The sequence below is a fragment of the Pelophylax lessonae genome (genome assembly GCF_965119305.1).
Source record: "Pelophylax lessonae genome assembly, chromosome: 2".
Classification (NCBI taxonomy): Eukaryota; Metazoa; Chordata; class Amphibia; order Anura; family Ranidae; genus Pelophylax; species Pelophylax lessonae.
In genome coordinates, this window is record NC_138769.1 from 147,342,808 (window position 1) to 147,366,946 (window position 24,139).

The following is a 24,139-nucleotide window of genomic DNA, read 5'->3' on the forward strand; positions in this document are numbered from 1 at the left end:
CTGCTCTCTGTGAAGTGATGAATTTACATATGAAGGAAACACCTTCATAATAACCTCCCATAGTCCTTTCTCTGTAGTCTTGCAGCAAGCCATTATTCTTTGGCATGCTGCAAGACAGGAATAACACATGAGAAAGTATGACACATACACACCTTTCACCAGCTACATGAAGGCCCAGAAACACCCACAGTAAACTTAGGACGGACCCACATCCAATCCCGAAGCTGGTACAAGTGAATCCCATAGCCTCCCTGAAGGTACATCGGCTCAAAGGATCATGGATATATATATTTTTTTTTTTACAGAATAGTTGTTTATTTCTTTACACGCTGAATCAGATTGATCATCTCAAACAGACTCCTGCACAGGGGGTTCATAACCATCAATCCTTTCGACTTTGGCGCCTGTATCATCTCCAGTTGGCTTGCCAGAACTGCCACCCTCTCCATGCAGTTCCATGAGTTTACCCAGCTCAAATTTTGGCTTCTTCAACATCTTGACTTTACGGACATAGACATCATGCAGAGGGTACATTGACTGACAAGCTTTTTAAATGTCTTTGCCTATGCTGTCTGGAATTAGCTTGTTCACAACCTCTTTTAGGTCATTAGTTTGGACTTCCCGAGTCATGATTTCCATACTTTTCTTGCGAATCTGACAGACTTGCTGATGCTGGGCATATGGAGTGTTCCTGATCTGATTATTATGTTTTTTAGTGAATCCAACACAGAAGAGACGGAGCAGGTAGCTATCTGTAGTTTTTACATCAACATGAGCTTGAATCATGGTCTGCCACTTCTTGACCATAGAGCTTATCTTGACGCAGGTCAGATCCATGCCATGAAAGTTGGTGAGACAGTTCTTGCCCTGAACATCTTCAGTAATCAGCTTGAATTTATGGAAGGCCACTTCATCATTTTGAAGGTCAGCAAGGCTTACCTCAAATACACGCCCTTTGAGGCCATCAGATGCAATCTTGGTTCCTTGTGTCCTTGTTACCAAAGTCTTGCCAAGGTTGCGGATATTGAACATGGCTGGTGCCTTAACATCATACCAATATTTTTTGGAAAAGGGGTCGACAATCTTCTTCTTGGCACCTTTTTTGCCGCCTTTGGTCAGCTGCTTGTTCTTGCCGATTGCCATCTTGTCCAGCTGGGAGAGAAAGAGTGGATATAGTTTTAGGACTTGCAAGGGAAGGTAGCAGGAAGTCAGATTACTTTGAAATTCAGCCAGGAGGAGGAGAGACATCACATACACAGAAACCTGCTGTATACAGCTATAGAAGGTAAGTTACACATAAACTGACATTGGGGATTCGTTTATATGCACAATGCATCTCTTGTTTTGGGGAGGAAAAGCTGGCGTTCTTCTTTATAGAAGGTTGTAATTGGTATAGGACAGAAAAAGGTCACCGTTTGAGACATATTTTCATCTAGTAACATCAAGGCTAACTTCCGCCAATTAATAGTGAGTCCAGAGTATATGCCAGAATGGTAAACATCACTGACTGAAGGGATATGGTAGTGCCACCTAACAAAGGATCTCCACAGCATATAATATAATTTTTTAAGGAATATCACTATATCTGAAACTGACTATGCTTGTATTAGATCTGATTATAGCTGACAGTGGCTCAATGGCTAGAGCAAAAATGGTGAAAGTGGGCATCCTTCCTTTGTTTTAACTTCTAATAGTTGGTGCACTACCCTTTAGCAATACACCATATGTGGGTAACAATATTAAAGTGCTATAGTGCTAACCTGCAAGTATGGACTGCCTGGGCTTATACCGAGGTGGGTCTACAAAGCTTCTATGTATATATTATTCTATCCAGGAGTGAGGAGTCCCCGTTGATGCATCAAATTCATAGGAAAGATTAGATCACAGGGATCGAAATAGCATGATAACGTTTTAAAAGTACACTTCAAAAGATAAAGATGTCCACTCACATGGAATAGTCCCATGTCCCAGCACCGGAAATGATCTGCCAACGGGTGGCAATGCTGTAACTGTCACTGCTCCACAAATCCTCTGAAGCTAACATGCATTCCACTAGGTGGAAGTGACGTAGTACTTGACCGAAATGCCCGCCCCTATGTGTTTCGTACATTGCGTTGCACCCACCCTGTGGCCAAAGCACAGCAGGGCAGTGTGAAGCCACCCTAAGAATCGGTAAGCTGCAATATAATAAATGTTTGCTTTTTTGGGTTTAACAACCATTTTACTCAACCCTTAATCCACTAACTCTTAACCATAGTCCACATCCAAACCTAACCCCCTAAGAAAACCTAATCTGAATGCTTTCTTGTATTAATTATTACTGTGCTAAAGTAGAAACATTTTGTATATACACCAATAACATGAAACTATTTCACACCCAACCTTTAAAATCATTTTTTATACAACAATATAATCCACATTATTTTTCCTTTAAATAATGTTCAAGGTTATTTGTTTTCTAGCACGTATAATAGCGATTTTATTAATTTTGTCAAGTTCAAAGAAATGTGCTTCTCTCTTATTTTAGAATTGAATATCCAATAGATTCTTAGTAAATTTTGTCTTTTCCTTATGTCATTGTTTTATGTTGAGTGTGTGGGCTTGGAGAGGGTTGTATCACTGACATGTTGATGATTTCTGATGACTTGCCCAGCAGAGCTGCTATTGGCATTTCAAAAATCCTTTCCAAATCAAGCATGGATGCCTGGATGAAAACACAATTCAACATTTTCAGGTTCACTTAGACAATCCAAGTTCAATAGGCAAGCAAAGGAAAGCACATGTCAGCTTGCTGAAACAGAGGATATGTGATCTGTCCCTCAGTGCTAATGCTGTATGGGCACGCATGTGAATACTGTTTCTTCCCAGAAGGTCAAGGAGTCAAAGCAAGAAGAATTTCTGTGTCCACGAACAATCAAAATAACACACCTATCCACTGAACACTCACCATCAGCACATTTCAATGTTTAATTTACTATGTTGTCCTAGATTAACATATGGTATAATGATGGGAAAACCTACATACTGATCGTATTATGTATGCATTACTAAGTCAATGAGCAAAAGTAAAGAGAAAACACCACCAATAAAAGAACGAATTGGATATACACTAATTAAAATAATTAGGTTTGCATGCTTATGTTTATAGATATTACAATATAGTTCTAGATTACATTTTTATAAATATAAGTAGTGTCTGGGCACAAGACAAAATTGTAGGGTAAAAATCTTTGGAATCAATGTTGTTTTCTGTTAGGTTAGAGGTTTAAATGAAAACTCAAATTGCAATAAAGCTTACCATTATTAATATTACAATTTTTTCATAAAGTAATTTGATCAGAAATACTTTTTATTTTCTTTCCGCTGCCAGAAATGATTTTCTGTAATTGTCAAATAAATTCAAATGTATCTTCCCTTCAACCACGACAGTACTGAGTTTCTAGTTAGAATGTCTGGTTGTCTTTTCCCCCTGCTCCTGTATTTGATTTGCTGTCTTTCCCAGTGTGCATACAACTTAAAGCCCAACTCTGGGCAAAAAAAAGTTTTCTCATGCAGTGGGGCTGTGCCTGCACTGCACAGATCAGCTACTTGTTTTTGTCTAGGCGATTGGAGAACGGAGATATACTTACCTAATCCTCCTCTAATCTGATCCTCCCTACCCAAGCCCAATTCATGTGGCTCCTGCCCCCTCGCAATCTAGCAGTCATGTGCAGTGAACTGTTCCTGAAGTCATCGCGGCTACAGACCTACTCTGGATGTGAGGACGTCAGGAACAGTCCACTGCTAGATCATGGGGGAGTGCCGTTTGCAGTATAGTGTAGTGTAGGATCTGGTGAGTATACAGCTTTCTTCTCTTCCATGGACAAAACGATCAGTTAACCTATGCAGTGCACAGCCCCGCTACATAGGAAAAGTTTTCATTTGCCCAGAGTTGAGCTTTAAGCTGACCATAGATGGGTCAATTCCTCTATTCTCAAAAAAGAGGTGGATGGAGGAATCTCCACTGCCAGGGACATGGTATTTTGACAGCTGCACCCACGGACAAACGATTTTCATCATGTTCCTCCAACAGAAGTTGATATCCATGATATCCATAAAATGTTAGTTTTTCTGAGATGATAAGTCTATATACCTTTTTCTATTTATTGACAAAAAAAGAAAGCATCCTTTGATAGGAAAATGTTTTCTTGTTATAGCAGTATTGCAGTGTATCTAAATATGACTGGGCAGTGCCCATTGGCATTAGGGCCCGGTCACACCACATGCAATGCATTGCTTTTTTTTTTCTGCATCAAAAAGACATGAAAAGTAGGTTATATGGGTTCTAGTGGCATAGTTCACACCAGTGCAGTGCGTTCCAGTGCTTTTCAGTTACATAAAAAAGTACAACATGCTGCTTTTTTCCTGCACAGAACTGTACTAGAACGTGGTGAAAGCATCAAAAATGCACCGAAGCACAGTACAGTAAAACAAAAACAAAAAAAAAAAAAACAGGAAAAAAGAAGGAAAAAAAAAAGCATCTGTAATGCATCCAGAAAAGCATCAAAAACGTGTTAATAACATGCATGCAGAAATGCATTCAGAAAGGATTTGGGGGACGTTTTTGTGGTGTGAACAGGCATATCACAAAATTATAATTAGTTTGTCCTAGCTGTCCAGTATACTGTAAATCTGGTGATACATTTCATGCAAAAATGTTTTAATTTCAGAATCTTTGTTTGATTTACTGATGATTAGTGGGTTTAAATAGATGTTAATTTTCAGCCACAATGACAAGAAATTTTAAAGGATCAGGATTGAAAATCTTCTAAAATAAACACATTTATAACTGTGAATGTTATTTTTGTTCAGGAAAAAATTATACATATTGTAATATGTATGTTTTAGGCATAGAAGAGACCTACTGAATTCTTACTGAATTCCATAGAAGCAGGTCTGGACAAAATTTCAAGGGATTTTGAACAAATGTATTGACTAAATGATTTAATGACAAAATGCTCTCACAGTATTTTTCAGACTTTTAATACGAACTCTCAAACACAATTTTACTTGTTTATGACCAGCTTAAATGACCTAGTACGGCACACAAGTATGCATGAAAATGCCTGGGAGAATTTGTGTTGCCATTACTATGTCAGTATAGAAGGCTAAAGGGGGAGAGCAGTAAGCCCATTTCACCAAGAGAAACATGTATTTGAAGACATTCTAAAAAAAAGTGTAGTATTATAAAAAAAAGGACAAAGAGCTCCAATTGGGATATCATTTTAGGCGGTTTCGAGCTTCAAATGTAGCATGAGCAGTGATTTAATTAGCCAGTTCAAAAGGTACACAGTCTGAGGGTCTGCACCCCAAATGACACCTTACAATTTTGTGGTCCCAAGATTCTAAAGCTGGTCATACATGGTTCTCTTTTTTTTTTGTTCATTCGAGTTGGATGGGGGGAATCATCCCCACTGCGCTATTGTATTCTGACAGCGGGACAATAAATCAACTTCTCGTGAACAGGAAAAGCTAAAGATAGATTGAAATTCAGCAGAAACTAACCCAGTGCTCTAATCCAAGATAAGAAGTAAGATTTACCTGTACTCAAATCCCAATAACTTGTACATGCATATAATCCATCAGGTGCTAAAGGGGTGTGACCACATGATACAAAATGCCAGTAAAAAGAAGTAAAAAAAAAAATCACGTGGGGTCCCCCCCAAAATCTATACCAGACTCTTATCTGGGCATGCAGCCTGGCAGGTCAGGAATGTGGGGAGACGAGCAAACGCCCCTCCCTGAACCATACCAGGCCATATGCCCTCAACATGGGGAGGTGGGTGCTTTGGGTCGGGGGGGGGGGGCTCTGTCTCCCTGCCTAGAAGCACCTGTGGTGGGGGTCTGCTGGCAGGGGGCTTATCAGAATCTGGAAGCCCCCATTACCAAGCCCCCAGATCCCGACTCCCCCATGTGAATGAGAATGAGGTACATAGTACCCCATACCCATTCACCAAAAAAATAAAAAAGTAGTGGAAACACAGAGACAGTTTTTGACAATGAATTTATTAAAAAATAAAACAGTTCCCCCTGATGTAAATCCATCGCCAATCACGCCACCCGCCGCAGCCGAAATAAACCCCCCAAAAAAAACGCTCATGCCGACATGATGGCTGGCCACCTACTGTAGGCTAAACCGTCTGATAGTTCTTATATAGGTAAGCTAAGTTACCTGGTGGCACCGCCCCTTCTGTCATCACGAACCGATGCATGCTGACATGCTGAGTCAGCGGGGGGGGGGGGGTGCCGCCAGGTGGCCCCGCCCCTTATCTATATAAGAACTGTCAAATGGCTCAGCCTGCAGTAGACAGGCAGCCTTCATGTTGGCAGGAGTGTTTTTATTTTTTTTATTTTTCGGGTGCTGGGGGACTGTGAAAAGTTGGCGTGCCTGGCTGTGCAGGGTGGGGGATCCCATTACTTTTGTGGCTCCTATGTGGGGTGCGCTACATTTCCATTGATGCTAATTGGAGAGAGGAGGTGTTCACTTTTCAGCTTAAAGATTCCAGGGAGAGGAGATTCCAGCGATATTTGTCTGCAAATGTTTTGAGCCACTTCCTAGTATCTGTTTTTTGGGAGACTATGATATATTTCTATCAATGCTAATTGGAGAGAGGAGGTGTGTACTTTTCAGCTGAAAGATTCCAGGGAGAGGAGATTCCAGCAATCTTTATCTGCACATGTATTGAGTCACTTCACAGTATCTGTTTTTTTGGGGGGTCAGAAAAGGACATTTTTTGATTGATTTACTTGCACATTGGACATGTTATTTGAACTTTGAATTTTACACTTTATTTATGATTGAAGGTCCATTCAGCATTTGTTATTGCAGTAAATATATATATAAATCTTGGGTTATACATTTTTTCACACATTTTAAAATAATCACTCATTTTATTTTATTGATTGTAAGCTGTATTGTCACTTAATTTAAAGTGGTGGTAAACCCCCGGATACTGTTTGTACCTATAGGTAAGCCTATGATAAGGGTTACCTATAGGTCCTGTAAATATCTCCTAAACTTGCACCATTTGGGAGACATTTACACTGCATGTAGCTGATGACATCATTGGTGCATGCGCTCTGGAGGAACAGCTGCCGGTGCCGTTTCTTCAAAGCTCTGTGCAGTGACCTGAGGCTCCCGCACGCATGCGCTGGATTGACGTCATGCGGCTCCGGCCAGTAGCACAGCCGGAGTCCGCATACCCGGAAGGAAGATGGGCGAAGATGGTTGCGGCCTCCAGCGAGGACAATGCGGTCTTCGTTTGCAGGTAAGCGTCACATAATGTGCTAGTAGGAGTTGCATACTAGCACATTATGCATTTACTTTGCAGGTAAACAAAAATAATTGTGTTTTCAAGTCATTACTTCCTCTTTAAGTTTGAAGGTTCCATGATAATATTTTACACTTTTTGCACATTGCTTTTTTTTCTGAGAGGTCTTTATTAAATTTACTTTTATTTTTACATATATTGTGATATAGTACCTGCTGCTGATCCAAACTAATTAGATCCCATATCCCATATGGCGCGGATTTATTATACATTCATACAGTGGACACAATGCTAACATGGGGCAAACTGACACACATTGGAGGAGAGCCCCCAGGTTCAGGACTGGCCACTGACCTGCAATGCAACTGAAATAAGATATACCTGTGCTCAAATCCCAATAGCTTGTACATACATATAATCTATCAGGCGCTAAAGGCGTGTGATTGCATGTTAACACTAGAAGTTCTGGATGAAACCTCTGCATACTGCTATATACCCTTTCTAGCAATCTAATTCAAAATAAGGTTAAGTACATTTTTAACGTATTTAGTTGTAGAAAATGCAAAAAAGAACACAAAGATAAAGCAATTATGTAAATTATGTACCATAAGTAATTTAAGACAGCACTTAAAAAGCTGGCATTGTTGTGATTACAGGGCGACAATTTGACAATATACTATATAATTACATTTTACTTCTGTGTGCAGTCATACTATTCCATTAGGTAATGTATTTAAGGACCTATTGAGCATTGCCTTAAGTAAAGCATAAACAATCTGTATACCAATTACAGGTTGATCTGACTCATTAAATGGAAAGGTATATTGCAGCTTGTCATATAGGGGATGCACATAACAGCCATTGAAAACTACCCTGCATAATATTGTTTTTTTCTGTTTCCTTGCTGGAAAGAAATCAACATAACAATTCATTTACCAATGCGATGCATTAATCCACATAAAAGATATGATGCCATTATAACATAAGAATTATGTCTTTTTGCTAGTACATATCAGTCAATTTAGGGCACAATCTGTGTGACAATATGCAATGGGGTAAATGATCAAAGCTCGAGAAGACAGGAGCAGATCTGCATAGAAATCCATCAGCTTCTATCTTCTGCTTGTTCAGTTAAGATTTGAAACTAAAAGATAGAAACTGATTTTTTATTTTTTATTTTTGCCATTCACAGCTGCTCCATATTCTGTTTGCTCCATTCTTGATAAATTCCCCTCCTTGTGTTTTTTTGGGGGGTTGGAAAGCATAATTTTCTTCCTAAAGTGTAACTCATACTTTACTGGCAAAAAAAAAAATATATATATATATATATAGTGTGGGATTGATTAGCTCGGTGGTAGGCGTGGATGACCCCTTTCGGGGGGTTAGTTACACAGGGAGATAGCCGAGAAGTGGTTGCAGACAACAGTGTAAGGTTTTATTATTGCAATTTTCTTCACACAAGTGCAAGCCTCAAAAACATCAAAATAAAATAAAACACAAAATAAATCCTTGCCACTGTGGGCGGCTACCTTCTCACACACAGGAACCTATCTAATGAAGTCTGTCCCCAACCTACTGTTGGGCAGACTTGGCTGATCATACAGCAGACTCTCAATAGTCCATGTTTTATCTCTTCACACAACAAATGTCCATTGAACATGTCTCTTTTCTCTTCACATAGAACACATTCCTTTGTTTGTCTCTTCACATAGCAACCATTCCTTTGCTTGTCTCTTCACATAGCAAACAGTGCATTTATTTCTTTCCACATAGAAATAGTCCAAGACCTCACCTTGAGTAGTCTTCACACTTTTTACCCTCCTCAGTGCACATCGCTCCAGGAGGTCTTCTCCCATGCTCACACAGCGTCGGGAGGCACACATCTGACTGTCCTCCTCTACCCACACGGCGTCAGGAGGCAGCAATCCTTCTCCCAGGCTTCACACAGCGTCGGGAGGCACACATCTGACTGTCCTCCTCTCCCCAGCTCACACAGCGTCAGGAGGCAGCAATCAATAGACTTCCTTTGGACAAATTATAGAGGCCTTAACTTCCTCATTCTGAACAGCTGAAGGCCTTTCAACTTCCTTAAGCCGTCCTGGCTACCTTTGCAGCCGACACCCTATAGTAATTGGTGAATTGTCTAACCCAAGCAGAAGTGTATCTCCTGTCTGTGACAACATCCACAGATTTACCTGACTTCCTGTCACAATAGTGATGTACAAAACACCTCCAGGTTGCCATATTGAAATTCATTTTCTGAAAATTTTTAGAAAATGACAGCAACTTTAGATTGAAATGGAAAGGTAACTTTATTAACATTAAATTACAGAATGGCTTGGGTAGCAATTGTAAAGGCCTAATATATATATATTTTTTAATGAAAGTAAAGTTCTCCATTAAAGTACAATTACAATTTTCATACAAACCTCCAGTCCCCCTCCTTAGGCCCCTAAGCTAATTAAACCAAGGACCCCCTATCCTAGGATTGCCACCTCACCCCTTTAAACCAGGACTCACTTAGTGCCTTATGTGCATTATATTAGCCTCAGAACCTGTGTAATTATATGTGTCCTGGTTTAAAGGGATGAGGTGGCAACCCTACCCTGTCCTGGTGTATACTTACAGTACCTCTTCATGGCAGCAGGAACCACTTGGGAGAATACTGCACAGGCAAAGCAGTAAAGGAGAAAACCCATACACCTGGAGTGTAAACACCACAGGAGACCACCGCCTTGAAAGGTGAGTAGGTTTACGGAAGATTAACTTAGGTGGTAAAATAGGGGGTTGGAGGAATTAAAGAAAAGAGTAGAAACTTTTTTTGCATGGCGCGGACAAGAGGTATGTTTTTATCTGTGTCTATGATCTCATATAGGAATATCTCCAATTCAATTCTGCCCCTTTGAAACCTTGATAAAATAAGGGGAACGGGGGTCAGTGGGACAGCAAAACACAGTTTCTACCAGTGGCAGTCGGTCCACAAGGGGTGTAAAGGTGCTGCCTTCCTAGTTTGCATGTAGGGCACCAGACTAACAGGTTTCTATGAAGTCGGCCTTTTTTTTCAAGCACCTGATTAGAGCATGAGGCTCTAATTGGCTTGTAAAATGTTGTCCTCTGGGCATGGAGCACTGCGCCCCGAACCCTCCCACTCTCCTTCTCTTCACTGATTGGCTGGGCAGAATTTTAGGACCCGCCTAGTGAAAGCTCTCATTGGTGGATGGTGATAAAACATACACACACACACACAAGCACTCCTGGACGGGGCTAGTTGCGGTGACATTTGGACTTGTGGAAGAGAAGAATGTGTGGAGCCGGCTATGTGAGGAGGCCAGTGATCGGTATGCCCAGGGAACTGAGGAGTATTGGTAGTACTGGAGGAGCTCGGCTGGCCTCCCTTCCCCCTTCATCCCATTCATCTAAGTGACATCACCCTCCACCTCCACTCCAAGGGATGATCACCTACAGGGAGCCCCAGGTGAAGGGCGGGGGCAGTGGGTGTCATAGTGAAGTGGCTACTTTAATGTCCCCATCACCATTTATTGCTGGACCCCGAAGCTGATTTTGGGTGAGTGACTAGTGAAGTAGGTGGAGAGTCTTGGGGGAGAGGGTGTAATTCTCAGTTTGTGGGGACTTGGAGGGGTTTGTTTGCTAGCCCCCGAAAAATGTTTAGTGCCAGCCGCCACTGGTTTCTACTAAAAAAAACTTTCAATACAATAACATTATTGTTGGGTATAGCATACCCAATAACATTTCTAATATTTAATGTGAAATTTGCCTCAAACATATTGTATATTTGTGTAAAAGTAGCATTTGGGAAATTAGCCAGTACATTTTTATTGCTGTATCTATTTTAAAGTAATTTTGTTGTATAGAAGAGGAGTGTGTTAAAAACTATCCACTCTGGTGTCCAATACAGTAGGTGTGACCACTAGGAGTGACATTGTTTTCAACTGCCCATTTTGATCCCACTGACAAGTCATAAGTGGATTATGGTTAAAGAAAAGAGTAAAGCTGGCCACACACCAGTACATTTTCGAATGAACATTTGTATGAAAATTTTTAGTACATTCAATGAGTTAACAAATGTAATTCGAAAAAAACTTTATCTGCTAGCATTCAACTTTGAAATGAATGGATGTCAGGAGCGTGTAATCGCTCCTGTTCTTTGACAGCTGCTGTTCTCTTTCCAGCATCCTGGTTTTTGCTATGATGTATCCTTGTCTGTCTATCCACCTGCAAGGTGATCGCTGTGGTCAGTCCCTGGGTGGAGAGAAACCTGATTTAACCACTTGCCGACCGGTCACGTTGACTTTTACTGTGGCAAAGTGGTTCGTTATCATCCAGCGACGTAGTACTACGTCGCTGGACTCCTCCCCTGTAGGAGGCGCGCTCCCGCTGTTTTCATTCACAGCGGGAGTCGGGCCAGGGGAGGAGCGGCGGCGATCGCCGCTGCTCTTCCCCGATCGTCAGGGAATCTAGTTTGGAGATCCGCCCGCCTGTGTAAACAGAGCGGGCGGATCTCCTCAGTAACAAGGAGTGACAGATTGCAGTGTTCAGCATAGCTGAACATGCGATCTGTCCCTGACTCACTCAGTCACCTCCCCCCACACACGTCAGTAAGCACCAGGCATACATTTTCCCTGCCAGTGTCATTTTTACAGTAACAGTGCATATATATAGCACTGATTACTGCAGTAATGTCACTGGTAACCCCAAAAATGTCAGTCAAGGGTCCGATCTGTGTCCGCCGCAATGTCGCAGTCCCGCAAAAAAAATCGCAGATCGCCGCTATTACTCGTTAAAAAAAAAAAACACCAAAAATGACAGAAGTCTTTCCCTTAGTAAACGCAATAACTTTTGCGCAAACCAATGAAAATATGCTTATTGTGTTTTTGTTTACCAAACATAGGTAGCAGAAAACAAATTGGCCAAAAATTTAAAAAAATTTTGGTTTTTACATTTTTTTGGGGGGAATTTCATATAAAAAAATGTTAAAAATATTGTTATTTTTTCAAAATAAACGCTCTTTTTTTGTTTATATCGCAAAAAGTAAAAATCGCACAGGTGATCAAATACCACCAAAAGAAAGCTCTGTTTGTGGGAAAAAAAGGACGTAAATTTAGTTTGGGTATGGCGTCGCACGACCGCGCAATTGTCAGTTAAAATCGCACAGCGCCGAATCGCAAAAAGTGGCCTGGACGTAAGACAGCAAAATCCTCCGGTGGTAAAGTGGTTAAGCCAGCCAAGCCTGCAGTCTCATGCTTATGATATTGCGTTTGTTACACGTGTTCCAAGCTCCCTGTTTGTCTTCCCCGCTCTGCTAGATTGGATTCCCTTGTTGACAACCTCAGATCCGATATCGTACTCTTCTCTGAGCTCTGCCTGCCTTTTGACTATGGATTGACCCTGACTATTCTGAACCTTGCCTGCCTTGTACCTGGACTGTCATTGAACCCCTCTGCCTGTCTGCCAACCGCAAGGACCTGTTTGCTTTGCTTAGTTTGCACCTGCCCTAGCATGGTGGCCAGGCACTATAGCATTGTGCCTGAGTCCTGGGGCAACCGAGTACAGGTAGGCCTACTTGCCCTATGGAAAAGGGGGCTGCTATAGGTGAAGAACACAGAAACTAGCTATAGTGTCTGACCACCTGCATTAGGGGGTAGCGTGACAATGGACTTTCCCAAACGAACATCACCTTCACTGTTAGAAATTTGTTTGTGCAAGAGGAATTTTCCATCTTGCCCTTTCTAATTCCCTTGTGACTGTGGTCTTAAACAAACATCATATTGGCCCTACTAATGATTAGATAATTGAATGTACATACTTAACAGGGGAGGACTGGGAAGGGGGGCAGGGTGGCAATTGCCCCCCGGGCCGATCTGATTCCAGGTAAAAAAAGCCACTTCCCTGTCAGGCATAGTGATCTCTGCCTGACAGGAGCTTCCTAGGCCCGCCTGGCGTAATGTCATGTATTTTTTGGTAAACCTCTTTTGTTGCTATTAACATTAAATTATGTTACCACATTGCATCATATTTGTCTTGCTTCATAACATCAATTTCCATTATAAAACCAGGTGGGCATGGATGGTGAGCTGATTCGATGGTTCAATGGGCCACTTGACTGGACTTGCCCCCTAGGCCTAAGGCTGTCAGCCCTCCCTTGATACTTAATCACTTCCCAACCGACATACAGCTGCATGCATTATCCTGGTATAATTATTTTAAGACCCGAGATTCCCTTGCTGGTAAAAGTGATATGAATAGCTCAATCACTTTTACAAGCAGCAGAAGAGCCCCCCCTCCTGTTACTGCTTGCTGCCATTTCCTGGCTCCCCTGTCCCACTGGAGACAATGGAGGACTATCAGTTCCCCAATCATCTCTATGGTGTATGAAACTCAAAACAGTGAGGATTTTATCACTTCTGGTTTCGGCTGTTTCTTTACCAGACAATACTGGCTACTAAAGCAGCTGATCAAACCCATCTCGGTTTTTTCGGCTGCTTTGAAGGGCAAAGGAGAGATCTGGGGGTCTAATAGACCCGAGATTTCTCTATAAGGAGGACTTGTCACGGTTAATGCTTTCACAACGGATGTTGTTCATCCCATGTGATACCAATAAAGTTCAATAAAAAAATAAATAATGGAAATGTGCAAAAAAACAAAAAAACAGTTGAAGTGCTTCCATCTCCCGTGCTTACGTGCACATAGGTTCCACATGCATTTGTAAACAGTGAGGTCAGAGTGAAAGCAATAACTCTTGCTCCAAACCTCCTGTTTAAGCTGGTAACCTATCAAGACTTTTTAAACGTCACCTATGGATATTTTAGTTTACCGAAGTTTGTCATCATTCCACGGGCGTATGTAGTTTTAAAGAAGGACATGGTATCTTTTTATTCAGCATTTCATCCTTTTATATATTTTACAAAAGAATGGGTATTATATTGTGTTTGTGTGTGCTAAAATTCATTAAAGTGTATTTTTTTCCTAAAAATTTGTTTTAAGATTTGCTGCACAAATATTGTGTGCAATAAAAATTTACAACACCCGCCATTTTATTCTCTAGGGCCTCTAATTAAAAAAATGTATAATGTTTGGGGGTTAAGTAATTTTTTAGCAAAGAATGCTGATTTTTTCATGTACAGTAAACCCCGGTTATAACGCGGTTCAGTGTTTGCGGTCCCGGTATACTGCATTTTTTTTCTGTAAGACCTATTAATATTATTTTACTAATTAAATCATTGTTAATTAAATATTTTTGTGTTTTCCATTGCTCTTGCTTTGTCTCTCAGTATCTTTTATGTGTTTCAATGTGTTTCTATTGTTTTAAAAGTGGGTTTAAAGACCTTAAAATGCTTTTAAGAGTACAGTGAAAGTTATAAAAATATGCCTAGAGTGTATTTAAATAGGGTCTTTCTATTTCGTGGATTTTCACTTTTCGCGGGTGGGTTCGGAACGTAACCCCTGGGATGGAGGGGGGTTTACTGTATGTGAAAGATGTTAGAATTGGCCTGGCTTTGAAAGGGGTTAAAATAGAAAATTTATAACAAAATTCTACTTGTGTAGACACAACGGTCTGACTACTTTTCTTCACATAGAATAAGCCTTTACTAAAGGCAGTACAATTTGGAAGACCTACCAGATGAACATACATCGATGGTAAAGTTATGTCAAGTAATGTTAAAGAACCTTGGCTGTCTGGCACTTTCCCTCCTGATTGGTTGAGACATAGCAGTGGACGCCATTGGCTCCCACTGCTGTCAATCAAAGTCAGTGAGCCAATGGGGAGTAAAAAGGTGCGGGGCTGAGCCGTGGCTCTGTGTTAGAATGGACACACAGAGCAGCGACACGGCTTGGGTGCCCTCATATCAAGCTGCTTGCTGTGGGTACACTTGGAAGGAGGGAGGGGCCAAGAGAGCCGGCAAGGGACTAGAGAAGAGGAAGATCTGGGCTCCTCTGTGCAAAACCACTACATAGAGCAGGTAAGTATAACATGTTTGTTATTTTTAACCAAAAAAAAAAAAAAACAAGACTTTAATATAACTTTAAAGAACCAGGTAGTGAGTATTCTTGTTGCCCCGTGTCATTTCAGGTGGATTCGATCTGATTATCTGAATATTTAAGAAGTTATTGCTTGAGATTTTATTCTAAATTTGTCTGTTCATTACTAAAATGATATATTTTAAATGCCCCCCCCTGTCAGTGCTTTCCTTTTTGTATTCACTGCAGCCACAATCCAATTACCCTGCAGCAGGATAAAGGAAAAGCCACAATGGCCCTGTTGTTAAATACCAAAAATGCTGGGCATTTAATCATTTGTTTAACTCCAGCATTTAAAGAAGCACTTAAGCATGGTGATAGAGATTCAGAACGCACACTGCCATTAAGTGCCATCTGCTGTGTCACACAGCGGCTTCACTTAAATATTCCATTTCACTTTCATATGAATAGAAATTTAATGCTCGAAATGCTAGTGACTCACAAAGTTTTAACTTGCGGTTAAACAATTTTATTAGCTACATTTATAGATGAGGGAAAGAAAAAACACAAAGCAAAGTCTTCCTTTCAAATGACTTGCCCCTAAATTACAAGGATACAGGGAAGCAATTATTGATGAAGGAGTCAGTTTATTGGCTTGCATGGAAGATATGCAAATTAATGAACTAAGCCGATATAATTAGACATGTTAAGCATTGAAGCAAAATAAGTATGTACTATTTTAGTAATACATACTAGGAATCTAGCGTACCCTTAGAAATGGTACAATTTGTACTAAAATAAAAAATATGCAAAATACATGTGCAAAATGTGACAAGCTAAATGGGTGAATTAGAAGCTTTGGATCAAGAGAACTATGATTTAATTGGTATTGCTGAATCTTGGCTTCATTCTTCACATGACTGGGCTATTATTATTCCTGACTATGCCCTCTTTTGGAGAGACAGGGTAAAACACAAAGGTGGTGGTGTCTCAGTGTACTCAAAACGAGTGTGAATGAGGACCATGTTGATGGATTATATGATGAAGCTGAAGCGTTATGAATGGAACTACACATGGGTGTGCGTACTAAAAAGTTAGTCATTGGAGTTTGTTACAGGCCACCCAGTGTTGACCACTTCAGCCCCAGAAGGTTTTTCCCCCTTAATGACCAGGCCATTTTTTGCGATACGGTACTGAGTTGCTTTAACTAACAATTGCGTGGTCGTGTCACACTGTACCCAAAATCTCCTGTCAAGGCTCTCCTGTCAGCTTCCCCTGAAGATCGCGGGAGGCCAGCGGCAATTGCGCCCACTCCTCCCGTGGTCTGGCTCCCGCTGTGTCTAAACTATCAAGAGATTAACTGACTGGACTGGACTGGAGTAAGGACACTGCAGAAATATTTTTTTTTTTATTGGTGGAAAATTCTGTTTCTTCTTTACAAACAGCAGATAAAAACAATGCAAGAAACATACACCAGTCTCCTGGACCAAATTTCTAACTATACATAGACGTCTAACTGCCAGGTAGAAAACCCCCCATTCCAACCAACCCATCTCCCTCCCCCCCATCTGTGCAATACGCCCGCAGGGTGCCAGGAAAGGATAAAGTGAGTCCACTGTAAAGCAAAAAGGATCTTCGCTGTAGGTTTGGAGCCTTAAAGGCCACAAAAACAGATTTTTATTTTACCCAAAAGGGCAAAACACTGACTGAAAAACACATACAAAGGAACCTCAAAGTTCCACCTGCTGGCTCACAAAAAGAATACAAAATATTTTATATGTGAAGCACCCTCTAGTGTGTGCTACTAGAATTAAGAGTAGATAAAAGCATATTCTGGACAGAAAAAACCTGAGTCACTGAATTTGGTCAGGGTTACTAGAGACCAGGGTTGGATGACTCATCCTGGCAGCTCTCTGGTGCCTCCCCCTGGTGTCTGGTAGATTGGAGAACTTTTTCTCCAATCAGTGGGGGTAGGAGGAGCTGTCATGAATATTTATAGGGTCTCAGCCAATCCCCAGAGGTGGACTGAGACGACCCCCTAAATATACATGGGCCATTGGGTTGAAGATGGAGACACACTGCTGAAGAGAGGCTGTCCATGGCCCTTGAGGGACCCCTTACTGGGGAGTTTTGCCTCAGACCGGGTGCTCCGGAAAGCTGTCCTGGAAGGATCCTAACACAGGAGGCATAGTAGGGATTCATACCGGAGAGGCAGCAAGAAGGAGCAAAGAGAGGCAGTGAGTGGATCAGCACTGTACAGGGACAGACAAGGGGAGAGCCAACCAGCTGTAGCAGGTCTCTCTTTAAGACAGGGGTGTGGCAAGTCTTCATCTAACTTCGGCCTGGGAGATCTCCATGAGTGTATGCCAGTCAGGCAGGACTGGGGCAGAAAGTCAGTCAGGAAAGGTAGACTGGGAGGAAGATCAGCAAGGCGTGGCCGGTGGCAGCCAGGTGGGCTAACATTTCTGTAAGCAAGTGGAACTGGGATCAGTGGCCACAGGGAAGCAGAAGGAAAGATGTCATGCTGTTCACCCACATTATTCTACTTTTGTCATGGGACTGAACGTTCCTGCCTGTAATGGGCCTTTCCTGAACCAGCAATATCCTGCTAGTTCCTACAGGAGTGAGCAGCAGGTGCAGCACAGTGGAAACCAAGTTTGTGCAGGTGGAAGGAAAATGAGGACTTTTTGTACATAGGGAAGAAGTTGTGCCCGTTTTTTTGTTCGTTTGAACATTTTCAAGTTGGGCATCCCATTATTCCCTACCCCACCCTAGTTATCATCTCCTACTCAAACATCAAAGTAAGCCAAGGACTGTTTTCTGCATTGGAATGTATGAAGGAAATGCTATGTGGCTTGCTGTGCAGCAGTGGGGACCAGGGGACATTAGCGACTCCTACGGGGGTAATGCTAAATATGAAATAGTTCATATTTAATTATCTTGAAAACGAAAAACTTAAATATTATATTTTTTAATTGACAAAAGACTTTTAAGAAGACTTTGGTGTCATAAACTGAAAGGCCCTTCTCTGTAAAACAAAGTTTCTCTGGGCTTGGCTAAACAATAAGGATATTTGAACCCTAACAGGCGTAGCAACATTATCTAAAAGTCAGTAGGTGGGCCCCTTCCCTAATAGGTCTCTTGGATAAATTCCTGTTTGTCTTTTTCTTAAAATACAACCTTGGATAAAGACCACAAATTATCAGCTTTGTTGATACAACTAAAATATCTGTATTTAACAGCAAATAGGTAGCTCACTCTGCAAGGGAACTTTCCCTTAGCTTAGTGAATGTGGAAAAAAGTTGGTTTGCATTTTTCTGTTCTTGTTTTTATTTTTTATTTGTGTTCTGATTTGCCTGGTTCAGGTACAAGTTTGTCTATTGTGGATCACACCCCATTGTCAGGGGTGGGGGCCTCCCTAAACCGGTTCTCTGGGCCTCCCTGGTATTTAGGAACTAAGATAAGGTAGGGAATAAGTGGAGGACACAAAGCATATTGAAAAATATGCTCAGGACAGCTTGTCAAGATTGTATTACAATTTTTTATTTTGTTTCACATGCGTTACTTTATTACATGCTGTGACATTGCAATTGCCACAATGCCTGCTTGATACACCCACTAATATGTTTGTGTCTTTTTAACTTGTTGTTTTTTTTTATGTTGGAACATTTTTTCTTTTTCATTAAAAACTATCTAAATTAAAAACAAAGGTCAGTTGGCAAAAAATATCCAATCTTGAGCAAAAAAACACTTGTTTTCACATGATTAACCACTTTACCACTAGAGCATTTTGCTGTCTTACGTCTGGGCCACTTTTTGCAATTCAGCGCTGTGCGACTTTAACTGACAATTGCGCGGTCGTGCGACCCCATACCCAAACAAAATTTACGTCCTTTTTTCCCCACAAATAGAGCTTTCTTTTGGTGGTATTTGATCACCTGTGCGATTTTTACTTTTTGCGCTATAAACAAAAAAAGAGCGTAAATTTTGAAAAAACAACAATATTTTTCACATTTTTTTATATGAAATTCCCCCCAAAAAAATGTAAAAATCTAAATTTTTTTAAATTTTTGGCCAATTTGTTTTCTGCTACCTATGTTTGGTAAAAAAATTCACAATAAGCGTATTTTAATTGGTTTGCGCAAAAGTTATTGCGTTTACTAACAAAGGGAAAGATTTTTTTTTTAACGCGTAATGACGGCGATCTGCGTTTTTTTTTTGCGGGACTGCGACATTGCGGCGGACAGATTGGACCCTTGACTGACATTTTTTACACTTTTGGGGGTACCAGTGACATTACTGCAGTAATCAGTGCTATAAATATGCACTGTTACTGTAAAAATTACACTGGCAGGGAAGGGGTTAATTTTATTGGAGAGGGAGGGGTTAATGTATGCCTGGTGCTTACTGACGTGTGGGGGGGGGGAGGTGACTGAGTGACACAAGGACAGATCCAAGGTTCAGCTATGCTGAACCCTGCAATCTGACCCTGCCTGCCTGTTTACACACAGCGGGCGGATCTCCAGACTATCGATCGGGGAAGAGCGGCGGCGATCGCCGCTGCTCCTCCCCTGGCCCGACTCCCGCTGTGACTGAATACAGCGGGAGCGAGCCTCCGGCGGTGCGCGAGCGCCGCCCACAAGGGGGAGTGTCTGACGACGTAGTACTACGTCGTCAGACGATAACGAGCCACTTTGCCGAAGTAGTACTACGGTACTCAGTGGCAAAGTGGTTAAATGGTGGAAGTCATCAGCACTTCACCTCATTCACTACGTTAAGGGAAAAATCAAAGTGAACAACCTATTTGCTTTTAGTAAATCAACCACTATGGCTCTAGCTGCTAAGGCTCTAGGCTCCTTTAGAAAAAAAAACCTAAAAGTCAACAGCTACAAATACTGTAGCTGCTGACTTTTAATATTAGGGCACTTACCTGTCCAGGTATCCAGCGGTGTTCTCACCCGAGCCGATTATTCAATCAGCTATCGGGTGCCAGCTCTGCCATTTTGACTCAGGGAAACCGGCAATGAAACCTTGCGGCTTCACAGCCTGTTTCTTACTGCACATGCATGAAGCATGCTGCACTTTGTGAATGGGCCGCAGTCTTCCTGGACCTGTAAAGTGTCCCAGAAGGCTTTAGGGAAAGGGGGGGGGGTCTCAGTTTGCCGTGGCGAACTAAGCCAGAAGTGGGAGCGATTACCTGTCAGAACCAGGCAGCGGAGTGGGGGAGGAGGCAGACAAGCAGAGCTTCCCCTTTTGGGTGGAGCTCCGCTTTAAGGACACTAAATTATTTTGTGCTCTAGGTTTTCCCTGATCAGTAACAAAGAGGGGTCCAAAGAAAAGTACCACTCTCTAGAAGCCATTTGTCATCTTCTAATAAAAGCCAAAGATAACTACACAAGAAGTAGTCGCATTGCACCATTTTCCCAACTAATTTGCAGATAATTGTTTCTTGTATTAGGTTGAGGTCTGGGGATAGATGATCAGATATAGAACAGGTGGTTCATGTGATAATTACAACTGCTTTTGTTCCACTCTTGAAAACACTTTAAAATAATATATTACTACTGGGCTGGTAAATCTTAGCTATTTGCATGTGACATTTTCTCAGAACATCATGGACCTTTGCACAAATACGATTCCTCTGGAACAGACATTTTGTATTTTGCGTTAAAAAAACCTGTTAGCAATTTTAAACATTCAAATCCACAAATCAAAACCAGGCTTTTATCATATTTTTGGCCACAAATCTCTCCTCTATGTCCGTTTTTTGGCCACCTGCCGCTAGCTTGCTATTTAACTGCCCTGTTTTCTGATCTAAGTTCCACCCACGTTCTACATCCCAGTCCAACGAGAACACTTTAGTGACTTTAAAGGGCACTCCTATTGAACAGGGTGCAGGAAAGTGGGTGTGAAGAAGTCAGCAAAGTCAGGACTAGTAACAAACTGAAACATAAACAGAGAGGACAGTTTTCTATCTATAATAGAAAATAGCGTACATCTTGTGTTGAATGCTTTTTAGAGGAATTTTACTTAAAAAAGTAAAATGTAAAACCCAAATTCAATTTTAAATGAATAGGCTGGAAAATTGCATGGCACGGGAATTCTGCACACAATCCTGTGCAATTCCAGTGTGCACCTACCCTTACCCTTATATAAACTTTTTCCATATACAGTAAAACCTTGGATTGCGAGCATAATTTGTTCTGGAAACATGCTTGTAATTCAAAGCACTCTAATATGAAAGCAAATTTCCCCATAAGAAATAATGAAAACTCAGATGATCTGTTCCACAACCATTTATTCAGAAGTCCTTCAATTTATAGTCCATATAAAAAGATTATAGGAATGTGATAGGTCGTGTTACCATAAAATGTCAGATCCACAAATGAAAGCCTCCACAAGGGGATTAGAAGCAAAATCCAGGAGGAGCTACAGTGTATAAAAGAGAAGAGAGGCACCTCTAAGGCCTCTTTCACACAGGGGAGTCCGTCGGTGAACTCCGTTTTTCTCAGCGGGGGATCGATCCGCCAATCCCCAGCTGAGCAGGCAGATGGCAGCTCTGTCTCCGCGCTGTGTGCGGAGACAGAGCTGTCAGGTGCCCGCTGTTCTCTATGGGGGAATCGGATGAGAACGGACCATCTGTCTGTTCTCACCCAATCCCATCTGATCCGATCCGCTGGACGGATGGAAAATAGGGTTTTCATCCATCCAGATTTGATGGATCGGTGTGAAAGGGGCCTAAGTGTAGCAATATGGTTACATTTAATGAAGGTTCAACATTTAGCAACTCGCATGGTTGATGATTAAAAGAGGCACATCTAAGAAGGCAGGCATCCGGGGTAAAGCTCTCCACATAGACCATACACCACCGTCCTCACCGCTGTCGGTCTGCAATCGTGACCGGGAAGACTACTCTGCAGTAAAGCGATCTGAAAGCGAGGCTTGAAGCGCTTGTGGAGCGCAGCTTGGAAGGGATGAGGTTGATGGCAGTGCAGAGGATGGTCTATGTGGACAGCTTTACCCAGGATACCTGCATGCTTACATGTGCCTGTTTTAATCATGAACCATGCGAGTTGCTAAATGTTGTACCTTTATTAAATGTAACTATATTGCTAGACTTAGAGGCACCTTTCTTCTCTTTTATACTCAATTGGGAGGTGATGCTACTTGTATATCAAGACATCGTTGTTTGTCAAGTCAAAATTTATAAAACAATTTAGCTTGTCTTGCAAAATGCTCTCAAACCAAATTACGCTCAATCCAAGGTTTTACTGTGTGTGTGTGTATATATATATATATATATATATATATATATTTATATATATATATATATATATATACATATGTGTGAAATAGCCCAAGAGCAAACTTAAATACACAAAAGACTTGTCATTTTGTTAAGCCACCTCTGCTATATAGCCCAATAGCCCAAGAGCAAACTTAAATACACAAAAGACTTGTCATTTTGTTAAGCCACCTCTGCTATATTGTATAGACAGGAGGATCACTACTTCCTTGTTCATGTCACTTAAAGGGGTTGTAAAGTCAGAAAGTTTTTTTTTATCTTAATGCATTCTATGCATTAAGATCAAAAGCCTTCTGTGGGCAGCAGCCCCCCCCCCCCAGCCCCCCTAATACTTATCTGAGCCTATCTCTATCCAGCGATGTCCACGAGTGCCTCAGCTGCCTGGGACTCTCTCTCATAATTGGCTGAGACACAGCAGTGGCTCCATTGCCTCACTCTGCTGTCAATCAAACTCAGTTATCCAATCAGGAGGGGGCAGGCTGAAAGGCAGCCCTGTGTCTGAATAGATACACAGAGCTGCAGCTCGGCTCGGGTGCCCCATTAGCAAGCTGCTTGCTGTGGGGACACTCATCAGGAGGGAGGGGCCAGGAGCTCCAGCCAGGGACCGGAGAAGAGGAGAATCTGGGCTACCCTGTGCAAAACCTACTGCTCAGAGGAGGTAAGTATAATATGTTATTTTAATAGAAAAAAAAAAAGACTTTACAATCACTTTAAAGAGTAGCTCAGTTTTTACTGAGAAAAAAAAAAATCTCCCCTCTGTGATTAATGTACATTACAGGGATTTTAACACACTTTATAGAAGATCCCTATCTTGTGTTGCTGTATAGAAATAGCTATTTGTCACCAGACTGATAGCATACTCATTCTGACGGAGAGTGACTGGTTCATTATGTTCAGCTGATGAACTTTCCGTGGAAAGCTGTAGTATTTGCATTCCTTTAGAGGTGATTAACACTTTGGACGTATCTCACCAAAACTTACATTTCTACTCTGGGGGTGCCTGAATTGTATCTTAGGGCTACATTTACTAAACCTAGAGTGTGCAAAATCTGGTGCAGCTGAGCATGGTTGCCAATCAGCTTCTAACTTCAGCTTGTTCAGTTAAGCTTTGACAAAAAAAACCTGGAAGCTGATTGGTTTCTATACAGATTTGCACCAGATTTTGCGCTGTTCAGTTTTAGTAAATCCTCCCCAGTGTGCAGAGTTCTAGGAAAATCATTGAGCCAATCACACAAGCAGGACATGACATTTTTGGAGGTATTCTGTGTGTATTCTAACAGCAGGACATGGCGCTGTCAGAATACATTGATTAGCAGCTGCAGTTGCTGATCGATTCATTTAAAGCGGAGTTCCACCCAAAAGTGGAACTTCCGCTTTAGGGAGTCCTGACCCCCCCGACATGCCACATTTGGCATGTCATTTTTTGGGGGGGGGGGGAGCGGGTACCTAGTTTTGACAGGTACCCGCTCCCACTTCCGCTCGGAGCGCCGCGGCGCCCTGAGCGGAAGTTCTCCTCTCCCCCTCCCTCCCTGCAATCTTCTGGGAC

General features: G+C 41.7%; 1 protein-coding gene across 1 annotated transcript; it reads right to left on the bottom strand.

Moving 5' to 3' along the window:
* Positions 1-290: 290 nt before the first annotated feature.
* On the bottom strand, positions 291-1,164 carry LOC309547334 (small ribosomal subunit protein eS1-like). The gene has a single exon (XM_082247169.1). It carries the CDS (start codon positions 1,141-1,143, stop codon positions 550-552), a length of 594 nt encoding a protein of 197 aa, XP_082103295.1. The 5' UTR covers positions 1,144-1,164; the 3' UTR covers positions 291-549.
* Positions 1,165-24,139: the final 22,975 nt, after the last annotated feature.

What these genes read in the sequence shown, in the direction of transcription:
- LOC309547334 (XM_082247169.1), bottom strand. Translation starts at nt 1,143, where the DNA reads ATGGCAATCGGCAAGAACAAGCAGCTGACCAAAGGCGGCAAAAAAGGT.